This window comes from Saimiri boliviensis, chromosome 4 (assembly GCF_048565385.1).
Source record: "Saimiri boliviensis isolate mSaiBol1 chromosome 4, mSaiBol1.pri, whole genome shotgun sequence".
NCBI classification, from domain to species: Eukaryota; Metazoa; Chordata; class Mammalia; order Primates; family Cebidae; genus Saimiri; species Saimiri boliviensis.
Genome location: NC_133452.1, coordinates 158,067,528 through 158,081,350, shown reverse-complemented (window position 1 = coordinate 158,081,350; position 13,823 = coordinate 158,067,528). Strand labels below are relative to the sequence as shown.

The 13,823-nt window shown below is 42.8% G+C and overlaps 1 protein-coding gene across 6 annotated transcripts in view; it reads left to right on the top strand.

The window, feature by feature from the left end:
• Positions 1 to 13,823, top strand: part of MBOAT1 (membrane bound glycerophospholipid O-acyltransferase 1) — a 109,159-nt gene that overhangs the window by 81,203 nt on the left and 14,133 nt on the right. For all 6 annotated transcript variants that reach the window (XR_012517458.1, XR_012517457.1, XR_012517456.1 and 3 more), the window contains 3 exons: positions 2,720 to 2,784; positions 5,009 to 5,141; positions 8,053 to 8,204. Coding sequence is in view for 1 of the 6 variants with exons in the window: in XM_074398503.1 (XP_074254604.1) it covers positions 2,720 to 2,784; positions 5,009 to 5,141; positions 8,053 to 8,204 (350 nt within the window). In the remaining 5 variants the exon portion in view is untranslated. The remainder of the gene's footprint in view (positions 1 to 2,719; positions 2,785 to 5,008; positions 5,142 to 8,052; positions 8,205 to 13,823) is intronic.

Sequence of the window (13,823 nt, the reverse complement as noted above, 5' to 3'; positions counted from 1 at the left end):
TTACTTTGCATTGCTAGCACTGCAGGTAGACAGGAATGCCAAGTCTCAGACCCTTTCCCCCTTGCAGCTGAATGGGAGGTGGCATGATTCTCAGCATGCCGAAGTGTTGGGTTCCTGGCCAGGTGACTCATGTTTGCTGTTGGTTTTGGTTTTCTACCTGCCGCGGGGCAGACAGAGTCCACTGGAGTTTGGGCAGGAGGGGTTGTGTGTGTAGCGCAAGAAGCCAGAGATAGATGGAAACTGACCACCTGCCACCCACATTGGGTGGAAAGTAGGTCAGAAGGAGGCATGGGGGAAGCCCCACCGTCGTTTGCCTGAGGCTTTTTGCATGTGGATGGCCTCCAGAGGGAAACCTACATTTCAACTACAAAACATGGTGGGATTTATAGAAAGGATCATATTTTCACTTCTCTTTTTTCTTAGCATTGAGACAACGCTACTTCAAAAGGCAAAAAAGCAGAAAGAAATAGAAGCATGTCTCTGTTACCTAAGTAAATGATATCAAATATTCAACTTAAACTCATTATGCTATTTGGTTACTTGGGTCAAACAGATTCAACAGATATTAATTGAGGGCCCACTGTGGGCAAAACACTCACTTTTGTACGGTTCTGGAGCCTCCTGTGGGTGGAAAGACTTGGCAGATGCTGTAAGAGCGTGGCCAAGTTCCAGCATCAGTTCTGAATGAACAAAGAATGCTTTTCCTATTGGTCGCGTATGTGGGGCAAGAAGGAGTCCCCGGTCAAGATGGACCACATCGTAAGTGGACAAGTTCCAGCTTTCCGAATGACCTGTCTCAGTTTTGGAAAAGTATTATAGATGATCCGTAAGCTCTTCTTTTTTATATAGATGATGTCAGAGACAGTTCAAGTATATTACGACTTTCCTCTTTTACCCACTAAAATTCTTCTCTCCCTCCAAACTCATGGACTGGACGCCTTGGAGTTTTGTTGGGTAAATGTCCTTTAGGGTGGTCCGTCTTGACCTTCGGCTGCCTGCTGTTCCCCCTAGCTATACACCAAAAAACAGAATCCTTCCCCGGTGGACGTGTCTTCAGGGTAAAGGGCTGAGACATTAAGTTATGAATTTATTATAAAAGAAAACCAGAGGAGAAAGTTTATATTTTCATGACACATTTGATATAGGACGAAGAGCTAAAGAAAAACAAGGAAGTCTGATTAGTTAAGACACCCTGAGGCTGGGCCTATAATATTTTGTTAGCCACAGAAGAAATAAATAAAACTCCTTGAGGTTTTGAAATAAAAACTCACAAAAAAAAGACCTTCCTCCCTTTCTTCTCTCTCTTCCTCTTTCCCTCTGTCTCTTACAAACATATTACATTAGCCCAATGTGTGGCCTATATATGATTTTCTTAAGCTTGAAGACACTTCAGAAAAAAGGGTAGACTTTCTACCTTCTTTAGGAGTTCTGATCCTTATATGTTTGCATCATGCTTTTTTTGTTTTTTTTTGAGATGCAGTCTTGCTCTGTCTCTCAAGCTGGAGTGTAGTGGCATGATCTCGGCTTACTGAAACCTCTGTTTCCTGGGTTCAAGCCATTCTCCTGCCTCAGCCTCCCAAGTAGCTGGGGTTGCAGATGCTCACTACCATGCCTGGCTAATTTTAGTGAAGATGGGGTTTCGCCATGTTGGCCAGGCTGGTCTTGAACTCCTGACCTTAGGTGATCTGCCCGCCTTGGCCTCCCAAAGGGTTGGGATTACAGGCATGAGCCACCGCGCCTGGCCACTTCATGCTTTTTATCTCTAGGCTTGGATAAGACCTTTTCTTTTGAATGAGAAAACCCAGGTAATGGCTTATTTTGGGAGTGTCCCTTCCTCAGTGGTTGATTTACTTGCATCGCTGCCATTTATTTCCTTTCCTGTGTTGTGATCCCTTCATGCATAAAACCTCTTATTAGTCCAGAAACAAGTGGAAGCATTGGAACCCGAGTAGCTATTTATAGAGTTAACCGCACAAGATTGACCTAGTTTTAGAGGGCTACACAGTGAAAAGGTGACAATTAAATTTAAGCTGTCCCCATAAAAGCACTAAATTCCCATGATTAAAGTTTTCCTGGGGCAAATCCCTTTGAGAATATGGAATTATAAAATTCAGATGACTTAAAAAATTTTGGCCAGGTGCAGTGGCTCATGCCTGTAATCCCAGCACTTTTGGAGGCCGAGGCGGGTGGATCATGAGGTCAGGAGTTCAAGACCAGCCTGGCCAAGATAGTGAAACCCCATCTCTACTAAAAATACAAAAAATTAGCTGGGCATGGTGGCAGGCACCTGTGATCCCAGGTACTCAGGAGGCTGAGGCAGAGAATTGCTTGAACCCAGGAGGAGGAGGTTGCAGTGAGCTGAGATCACGCCACTGCACTCCAGCCTGGGTGACAGAGCAAGACTCTGTCTCAACAAAAGAAAAAAAAAATTAACCAGAGTAAAAAGGAAACCCACAAAATGTTCCTTCAGTTTTCCTGTAATTTGAAAATAAATTTTGAAAAAAATTGAGACCTTGCAAGCCAAGTTCTAGTTGCAAAGTAGCTCTTATAAACAGCAGAAAATTGTCCTGTGTAGGATGGAACAGCTGATTTGCTCTCAGCTGTGAGTAGTCAGTATTGAAATACCATATCTAACCTGCTGCCAGGGAAACTGGGGAGAACTTTCCATTACTTGGGGTATTTTTAAAGCTAATGATAGGTGTTGTTTTCTTCTTTCCAGACTGCCACAAGTTTCAAAATGTACTTGGAAAACTGGAATATTCAGACAGCTACTTGGCTAAAGTGGTAAGAAGAATAAAAAGGACCTCATTACCTAGGGCAGCGGGATATGTGTGGAGGGGAGCCAGTAGACGAACAGTGGTAACCTGCCTGTGGCAGTCTCACCTGACACTCTTGTTTTGTATTGACATCTGTGCCCTGTAAATGAAAAAGCAGAAACGCAGCGATTTGAGAAGGTCATAATACAGCACGTTTATTCGATATTCCTGAACGCTGCCATCACTGTGTATCAGGCCCTGCTTTGATCCTCCGTCAGTTCTGTGAGATGTTGTGAGTCATCACCCAAAACATCTCACAGATGAAGAAGGTGAGACCCAGAGAGGTAATATCACTTGCCCAAAGTCACTCAGCTAAGGGATAGAGATACAAGCCTCAACAGGCTGGCTTCAGAATTAGCATCTTTTTTTTTTTTTTTTTTTTTAAATGGAGTCTCACTCTGTCACCCAAACTGGAGTGCAATGGTGCAGTCTTTGTTCAGTGCAACCTCTGCCTCCTTGGGTCGAGCGATTCTTCCGCCTCAGCTTCCCGAGTGTCTGGGATCACAGGTGCCTGCCACTACACCCAGCTAATTTTTTGTATTTTTAGTAGAGACGGGGTTTCACCGTGTGGGCCAGCTTGGTCTCGGACTCCTGAGCTCACATGATTCACCCACCTGGGCCTCCCAAAGCGCTGGGATTACAGGCGTGAGCCACTGTAGCCAGCCCAAAATTAGATTCTTGACCTCTCTGCTGTGCTGCCTTTTACCTAGAGGGAGAGTCTGTTACTCAGATGTTAAGGAAGGTTAATGTCTGCGTCAAATCACTGAAGATTGCAGTGTTCACCCCTAGCAGTAAAAGCTTTATGGTATCCCAGATGTTTATGCTTTTAAAATTTATATTTTTGTTGATATTTCTCTCTTTTTGTTTTCCTACATGTTTCAAAATTAAAAGCATTACTTACTATAGAAATAATAATATGCTGTCCTTGAAGCAGTAAGCTCTTCTACCTGGTGATATGCTTATCATAATGAGTACAGGGAGAATGTAAAAATATTATGCTTTAAAGCAGATTCTATTGCTTTTATAAGCAGCATCTTTCATGGGTCAAAACATTGGGGTAAGACAAGAGACAGAATATGTCATAATTCCTCCAAAGTAAGCTCATGCAATATTTTCTGAAAATTCATTTGAACAATTTTAGCCTCAACATTAGTGCTATTAATTAATTTTGCAAATGTCTTTAACATAAATTTCTATTTCTATATACTGAGTACTCCCAATGTACTCAGTCACTCAGTGTCCAAATGGGGTCTCAGTCCTGTGTTTATCTCTGCAAATGCATTCTTTTTCTTCCTGTAAAGAGGGAGCTATAGTGCTTAGTTTGTGTTTAAATGAGTTACTGTTAACCATCCATACAATGCTGGATTGGTGTTAACTGTTTGAATTTCTATTTTAATTTTTATTGGGGTCATCTCGTTTAGTAAACCAGGTGGTGGCTTCCTTAGAGTGCCTTTGGCACTTCACAGACTGAGTTTTGGGGGAAATTCCCCATCATTTTTTTTAAAATAAGCGATCAGCCACAAACCTTCAGGTATTTGCTGACATCTGTTAGAATGTCACAGTGTCACTCTTTAAGGCAGATTCATGGATTGAAGTCCGATGGACACTGTGAGCCCTGAGGAGGTCATATAACTGACACATTGATTTTGTGACAGAGTCATTGTCAAAAGAGATGGAAAGGGGATGGTGTTGATTAGGTTAGATGTCATAGGAGCCTGGTGGGAAAGGTAAATTAATTTTTACTAAGTGAGAGCATTCATTTCTAAAGACCCTGATTCCAAAATTGTTCATGCCAATGGCACTTACTTAAGCACCCCCGTAGAGGGGGCCATTGGTGGGGTAAGCGTCTATACGGCAGGAACTCCTGCTGGGTGGAAGGAAGGTGATTACTCAGACCTGTAGCAGATACAGTGTGATGGGTCCGGATCATTTAGTCCATGGAGGTTAAAAATGTTGAACATCTCCTTAGAAGGCTGAGCTTTGAATTGCCTATCTGGTAATGCTGAAAGAAATCAAGGTAGTCCAGGCTGCTTGGATTGCATGGCAAGTCCCTGAAGAGCGTTAGGGAGGCATCCATCCCATCAGTAACGAACCAGATGATTTCTGCGTGGTCTTATCCAAGAAGCAGCAGCAGCAGCTGTAGTTAGAAGTTTCTGGTATGTTTCACCTGTGCCTTCTTCCTGTCTTCACAGCGTGTGCTATGAGCGGGTCCCATGGTACCCTACGGTGCTAACCTTCATCCTGTCTGCTTTGTGGCATGGTGTCTACCCTGGATACTATTTTACCTTCTTAACTGGAATTCTTGTCACATTAGCAGCTAGAGCGGTAAGCATCCTTTAGGTCTAGGGTCCTCCCCCTTAGTAATCTGATGCCTGCATGCTTGTTACCTGCTGGATCCTAGGAGGAGTCGGGGGTGGGATGTGAAGGGGGAGTGATGTTTTGTAAAATGAAACAATATGCGAGAGTCTTCCCATTAGAGAAATACTTGAGTATGCAGGAACCAGGAGTCATTACAAAAATGGTTAACCATTTTATGCTCAGAGTTACAGAGGATGTTTGTGAAGCGAAAGTAACGTTAGGAGCAATGTTTAGTACCCTGAGAGATGAAAACATTTTTAATTGTTAAAGGCTGTGAGCATATACATCTACTAATTACAGATGATGATGATGATTAATTAATATAGGCACCATAGGATTTCAGTTTGCTTCTACTTTGCCTAATTTTTCATCTTATTACCCTCAGCCTAGAAATAACTCAGAGTCTCTTGAGCAGTGAGATAGCAACCACAGGAAGTGAGTCTGTCCGAGATCGATGTAACCTGATGTGTTCACATACCTGGCCCAGTTAGCCTAATTTGTGTTTGTGAATTTTGTAAATTTGGTTCTCTGGGTTTTTTCAGGAGCCTGTAGTTTCTCTAATTGTTCTGCAGTTTGCCTGATGTAGAGCAGGATAATAAAGAATAACACTTTCTATAAATGACTTTGGGCAGTATGGCCATTTTCGCGATCTTGATTCTTCCTTGTGGAGGGATAACATGTGGAGAAATGCAAGATATAGTATGCATCTGTGCGATAACCCTGCATGGCCTGCACATGTGCCCCAGAACCTAAAGGGAAAAAAAAAAAAAGAGTAAAACTTTCCTCCAGGAAGGAGATGAGCATGCATAGAAGTCATTGTGATTCAGTGCTTTTGTTGTCAAATACAGGAGTTTTGTATTTAATTTTATTTTGATCTTTGATTTTGATTTCCTTATTTCTAATGCTGAGAGTTCTTATTGACATTGGTTGAGCCATATTTTGGATGTGAATTCAGGAGTCCCCCCATAGCTATCCACACACCCTTTAATTGATTTATCCTGTGATGGTTTCAGGAATCCTCCTCTGTGCTGCTCAGTGTTCTAGATGCTGGGCTACCGCAGTGAACAAGACAAGAGTCCCTCCTCCGAGGAGCTCTTGTTTTAGTTACACACAGGTGTGCTGAAATATACATGTGAACATAGTGGATTACTGTTCATGCTGGTTAGTGTACTTCTGAAATTAAGTGCATATCATACATATTTGTACATAGAAAACAGGGGGGACATTTTCTTCTCTCCTGTTCATATAGCTATTTAGATTATAAAAGAAAACTAGAGAACAAGTGGTCAGGACAAATTAAGAAATAAAACTCAGAACTGTTTGCTAATATATCCAGACTATTATTCCCTAAGATGTCTTTGACTCTATTGTCTCATTGGCATAAAGGCTCAGATTTGTGTAGAGCTTTTCTTTAGGATGGACTGGAAACATTATTTGCAAATAAATTAGGTAGGGGATAGAGAGGGGAGAGTTGATAGAACAATGTTTTTATTTTGTCTGAAAGGAGGTTGAAGTCAAGAGTCATAACGTAGCTTCAGGCACTAGAAATGACCCTGTAAAATCTCGTACCTGATGTGCAGCCTTGCTGGATGGATGAACTCGGGTCTCCATCCTGAGGAACTTAGGGCTGAGAGGCTGCCTTGGGCACTGACGCATCTTCTGGCTTGGGGCTGACTTGCCCGTCACCCAGTCATTGTTTTCAGCTCTGCCTTTGACCTGAATCTGGAAACTGGGGGTCTCTTTCTAGAGGCAGGTCTAGTCACATGTGTCAGAAGACCTACAAATGAATGTATCCTTTAACCCAGCGTTTTCCATTTCAAAGAACTGTCTCTTTATCTAAGTCTCAGTTTCTCTGTTTGTAAAATGGGAACCATGATGCTGACACCATAGGCTTGATGGGAGAATCAGCCAGAGCTGAGCCTGCAAAGCGTGAACACAGGCTTGGCACAGAGTAAGCACAGAGTAAATGGCAGCTGCTTGTATTATTAGTAATAGCAGTAGTATTTGTGTTACCATTACCTGAAGGAAGTAACAAGGAAACAAGACAGAGATTCATTTACAAGGATAGGCATCACAGAATTACTTATAATAGCAAAATGGGATGGGAAGACGAGCTAACTTTTCCATAAGTAACTTGAAATTATATTGGAGATTTGTATTTACTCACATGGAAAAAAGTCCATGATGTATTACTGAAGGAAAAAAATGGGCTAGAAATTATATTGGTGCTATTAAGAATATTAATAATGATACATATGAAAAGAAAAAGCTTGGGTGGTTGTGTGTCAAGTTTCTTAAGTGATGCTTTTCTTTGGGAGGTGTTAAAAAATAATTTTTTTTTGTTTACTGAGTTGTTTGACCATTTTTCTACAGTGAACATGTATTATTATTATTATTATTATTATTATTATTTTAATAAGAAAAGTTGGCCAGGCATGGTCACTCACACCTGTAATCCCAGCACTTTGGGAGGCCAAGGCAGGAGGATTGCTTGAGCCCAGGCGTTTGAGACCAGCATAGGCAGCAAAGCGAGACCCACATCTCTATAAAAATTTTTTAAAAATTAGCCGGGCATGCTGGCATGCGCCTTGTAGTCTCAGCTGATTGGGAGACTGAGGTGGGAGGATTGCTTGAGCCCAAGAGTTTGAAGCTGCAGTGGAGCTGTGATTGCGTCATTGCACTTCAGCCTGGGTGACAGAGCAAGACTCTGCCTTAAAAACAAAAACTCCTGATGGTATTTGTAGTTGAAAATACAACTCAGATGTTGGTTATCTTCTGTAGCCTGTGTTCCTGTGGCATATTATCTGTATGCACAGAGTAAAATGTGGTTTTTGGTTTTCACCCCCTTCTCACTACTGTTGCCTGTGTTGGCTTGCAGGTCAGGAACAACTACAGACATTATTTCCTTTCGTCAAGACCTCTCAAGGCTGTTTATGACGCAGGCACCTGGGCTGTCACTCAGCTGGCTGTCTCTTACACGGTGGCGCCCTTCGTGATGTTGGCAGTTGAACCGACCATCAGCTTATACAAGTAAGCTTCCATTGTTCTCAGCTGCCATCTAGTAAACTATTCTGTTTTCACTGTGTTTGACTTAGGAGGCATTGAATTGAATGAAGCAGTCCTAAACATTTCTTTTTATTATTTTTTTTTTGAGACGTAGTTTTTGCTCTTCTTGCTCAGGCTGGAGTGCAGTGGTGCAATCTCAGCTCACTGCGACCTCTGCCTCCTGGATTCAAGCGATTCTCCTGCTTCAGCCTCCCATGTAGCTGGGATTCCAGGCATGCACCACCACACCCAGCTAATTTTGCATTTTTAGTAGAGACAAGAGTTTCTCCTTGTTGGTCAGGCTGGTCTCGAACTCCCAAGCTCAGGTGATCTGTCTGCCTCGGCCTCCCAAAGTGCTGGGATTACAGGCATGAGCCACCGTGCCTGGCCCTAAACACTTCTAAATGGGGCTTCAGTGTGGAAAATGTCCATAGAAGCTTTAAGAGGAAATGGCTGTTCTGGAGACGCCAGTGTACAAATTTCAATACATATGAGCACTGTTGACAGGAATTCCTTAAGCCATTCAGAATGTCACTCAGGGGCCCTCTCATGGCAGTATATTTTGAAGAGATGGACCCTGACTAAAAACTCTTGACGGTGAGTTTGCTGCCCTGAGCTCTTTTTCCTGGTGGGTAGGCTGTATTAGGGACCACGAGGTGTCTGAGAGCAGGACAGAAATGGAGGCAGGAGCGGGAGTGCTGCTGAGGCTGGCATTGCCTGATCGAGTGGTGTGCAGAAAGGCTCCCTGGTGAGGCCGTAGGGGATTTATGCTGCCAGTTGCACGTGTCGGAGGGGTGTGTGTGGAATTGAGGCTGGAGGAGGAGGCTGCAGCAGCGGTTGACACCAGAGACCAACCCTTATAGTCAGACACCTGTGTTCCAGGTGAACTGCAAACCTCTAATTGCTGACTTTTATTGTTTCACAGTTGTGTTTAATTAGTTGTATTTCTCCACTGTAGTGAAGTAGTTGAGCACACTTGTGAACTGATGGTGTGTAACCTTTGGAAAGTTGTTAGCCTTTTATATATATATATATATATATACTTGAAGCTCTGGAGAACACGTGCAGGATGGGCAGGTCTGTTACATAGGTACACATGTGCCATGGTGGTTTGCTGCATCCATCCCCTGACCATCTGCATTAGGTATTTCTCCTAATGCTGTCCCTCCCCTATCCCTCCACCTCCTGCTATCCCTCCCCTGGCTCCCCAACCCCGACAGGCCCCGTGTGTGGTCTTCCCCTCCCTGTATCCATATGTTCTCATAGTTCAAAGCCCACTTACGAGTGAAAGCATCCAGTGTTTGGTTTTCTGTTCTTGTGTTAGCCACTTTTACTTGTGTTTTCTCAAATGGAAAATGAGCCTGAGAAGAGAATTCGCCTCAGAGCACCTTGTTAGTACTGAATATTAGAATTAATGTGGTACATGTGCAGATGGCTCAGGCCAGTACCTGGCATCTTGTCTGTACCCAATAAATGCTAACTTGTATTATTTAATGAGTTGCACAGGCTTTTCTTGGTTAACTTTGGAACATAGTATCTTTTTTTTTTAAGTGACTTAGAAATAAACAATGCAAACACACCTTCTTGCTAAGTTGGGAATTCCTGATAGCTGATGGGGGGATCATGAATGAATTGAAGAATTTTTTTACTACTCATTATGTGTATCAGTTGTAAGTGGGATGATTTTTTTTGAGGCTATAGAAAGAGAAGGTGGAGGGAACCATATAACACTCAGCAATAAAGCCCATTCTGTTACAATGTATGCTTCTGTACTACTAATTAGGTGATAAGAAGTTATGTCAATATCACACGAAAGCTGTGCTGGTTTATACTCAAATTTTTTTTTGTTTGTTTGAGACAGAGGAGTCTTGCTCTGTCTCCCAGGCTGGAGTGCAATGGCACAATCTCAGCTCACTGCAACCTCTGCCTCCTGGGTTCAAGTGATTCTCCTTCCTCAGCCTCCCAAGTAGCTGGGATTACAGGTGCCTGCCACCATGCCCAGCTAATTTTTGTAATTTTTAGTAGAGACTGGGTTTCACCATGTTGGCCAGGCTGGTCTCAAACTCCTGACCTTAGATGATCCACTGACCTCCGCCTCCCAAAGTGCTGGGATTACAGGCATGAGCCACTGTGCCTGGCCTATACCCAAATTTCTCTATGCAAAGAGGACCCAGAAGAGTGGGAAGAGAATTATAAACTTTAGCCAAAAAGAAGCCCTCAGTTCAGCTGCTAGAGAGGTAGGAGTCAGTTCAGTCCTAGATGAAGAAAACAGAACTGAGCTTCCTTCACTGGGGCTCCCTCCTCAGAGAGGCACATGCCCAAGCCAGCATTCTGACTCCTGCCTCCTTGTGCCCACCTAGGGCAGCCCCACATGCTTCCGGCTCCAGTTTCATTCCCATTTGTCAGTGCCCTCAAGCCAACATTTGCCCTTTTGTCTTCTGCATTTTTAACATGCCCAGAAGCTGCCTTTGGCACCATTGAGTTGTCTGCGGGAGCTGTCCAAATTGTTACCTTCAGAGCTCTGTTTTACAGAATCCTCCTAGGTTTTGTGTTATCTATTTCTAACATGATTTTTTTTCCCCACTATAAGCCCTGGGATTCTAAGCCTATGATAGTGCCTCATACGGGATTTTTAAGGAATATATTGATCGTGTTATAGCAGAAATGCCTGTATTCTATCATTTAATATACTGGTAGTATGCTAGGCATTGTGCTAGAAGCTGGGGTCGGAATGGAAAGCAAAATATAGAAATCATCTCTGCTCTCATGGGGGTGATAGCTTGATGGAAAAGACAGGGAGTAATTGACAAATGTATAAATACACACTGAGATCATGCTCTGAGTGAATGGCATAGAGTTTTAGGAGCGTATGTAACAGGAACCTGCCTCATCTTAGGCACTGGGGGCCTCTTTTTGAGCTCAGTCCAGAAGGTTGTGCAGTGAGAGTGAAGCAGGCTCAGTGTGTGTGAGTGCAGTGGGCGAGGTGGGGCATTGTGAGCAGTGCTGTGGACATGCAAACAGCCTGGAAAAGCCCGGTCCCACAGCCCCCATCGTATAGGCTGAAGCTCTGTGCACTGAAGACCAGAGAAACGTGAATGTGGGCAGATCCTAGAATCCAAGGTGGAGGGAGGTGAGCTGAGGAGGGAGTCACGTAGGCATCAGTATCCCTATTTGTCCTATGAGGAAGTGGCAGCTCAGAGAGGGTAACAAAATTTACACAGCTAAATGTTCAACCTGAGTTTCGGACTCAGAGTTCCCCTAATGGCAATATCAGTAGCGGAGTTATTAAAAATTTCTTTAGGAGAAGTTATTTGGGATGCAAATTACTGCTTGGGGATCACAATAAATGGTTTGTTAGTGGTACTGTGCATTTACCCAACTAAAGCCTAACAATTACTGGGCTTAGGCAAGAACTTAAGGGGGAGAATTAAATTATCAAGTAGCTTTTCACTTCTTAAAAACAGCCCTGAATATGTATTTTTTAAAAAACACCTTTGTTTAGGATGAAATAGGAGTTGACATTTTTTGGGTCAAGTAGGTCTGTTTTATATGATCGAACCTAGTGTCTTTTCTGGTGTCTAGTTATTTATATAATCTAAGTTTCCTGTCTAGATCAGCTCTGTCTGATAGAAGTTTCTGTGATGACAGAAATGATCTGAGAGTCTCGCCACCCAACGTGTGTGGCTGTTGAGCATTTGAAATGCAGCTAGTGGGACAGAGGAACCAAATTTTCAGTTTTACTGAATTTTAATTAATTTGATTTTTACAGCCACACGTTGCCAACAGCTATTCCAGATTGATTACACCTCCAACAGTGTTTTCATAATCTTTTAAGAAAATCCCTGAATCTGGTGAAGAAACAAAATTGCATAGATTTTTAGTCAAGGTGGGTCTGGTTGCGTTCCAGATCCGTTCCTCCCCTTGGACTGAATTCAGTAGGTAGCAGTAAACCATGGTTGTACGCAAGCCCTTTCCCCAGTATATCCTCATTGCTTATCATTGAAATTTCATGTGTGCTTAGTTGTTAGGTCTAGGCTGAACAGTCTTCAGTCCCGAGTGTCTTCTGATCTCAGTCTTTTAGTGCTCAGTCTAACTTCTTCACCTTGCAAACGACCCCAAGTGAATACTTAAATATCTTGTGAAAGAACCCTTCTGTGAAATCACTTTGAAAAGCAAATTTACATACATCATTTTGTCTTTGATTGGATAACTCTTTCTTAAATTCAGTGTGTAGTAATGTTAGAATTTTTGTTTTTTGAGTTGGGGTCTCTTCTGTCGCTGAGGCTGGAGTGCAGTGGCTCAATTGTGATCTCAGCTCGCTCCAGCCTCTGCCCTCTGGTTCAAGTAATCCTCCTACCTCAGCCTCCCACCTCAGCCTCCTGAGTAGTTGGGATTACAGGCACGTGCCACTGCACCTGGCTAATTTTTTATTTTTGTAGAGATAGGGTTTTGTCATATTACCAGGCTGGTTTCGTGCTCTTAGACTCAAGCAATCTGCCCACCTTGGCCTCCCAAAGTGCTGGGGTTACAGGCCTGAGCCACTGGACCTGGCCAGAATGTTAGAATTTGTGTAGAAATTTTCATAGATAGTAAACTGCTTGAGAGCTGGAAGCCCATCTAATTCATCTTTGTATCTGGGTCCTTAGGTCAGTGCCTCACAAGATCAATAAATGTTAGTTGACCCTTTCCATAATATAAAGGTGAAATATTCCTTAAAGTTTTAGAGAAATATGAAAGGTCAAAGAGGTTGCTAAACCTCACTAGGTGAGGGAAATTTTTTCCACTTGATGCTCAAAGTAGCTGGACTTTACCTAATGTAATTGTTCCAGTGTAGATATGGCCACATATGAAAGATTAAGGCAAAGCTCAAGAGCAAAGTATAACATATTTTGGATGTGAAGATTTTGAAAGCTGGAGTGACCTATGGCCAGGGTGTGCCCATGAGAATCCCAGCCTATACCTACCTCTTAAGCCAGTGTGTTTATCTGTGGAGTGCTTCTTCCATGCTCAGGAATGTCTTGGTTTAGACGATGAATTAGATAGTCACTCGCTGGGGCTGCTTACCCCTTCCCTGGTGAAACAACTGTTAATCATTTCCTTGTCTTGTTTCCATTCGCACGTGGGAAGGGGTGGAGGCTGATGCCTTCTCCTAGATCCAGTTTGTAGTTGCGCATATCCTGAGCAGTAAATGTGTATTGAAAGAATAAGCGAATGCATGTACATTTGCTTCTGTTAGAGCTCTTCACTCTTCTGTAAACATCGTCAGGGAGGCATTCCTCCGGCTAAAGGGTGGAGAAGCTTAGGGGCATGTGTGAGTTACCTTATTCTAATGTGCCTGACCTCATAATCACGGAAGCTGGGGGATGATTCATAAATCAATTATGCTTTCTTCCCTCCTCAAAATTATTTTCCTTTATTCTTAAAAAGCAATGGGGAAAGTATAAATTTAACCTTTCCAAATGTATCTGGAACAGTTGTGCTGATGCAGCTGTTTCTAATTACTCACATGTATTGATATGACTAACATGTATTGGCTGTCTACATTGTACATACTGCCAGATACTTCGCTTTACAATAGAAGTCCACAAGCATCAAAGGCAAAAC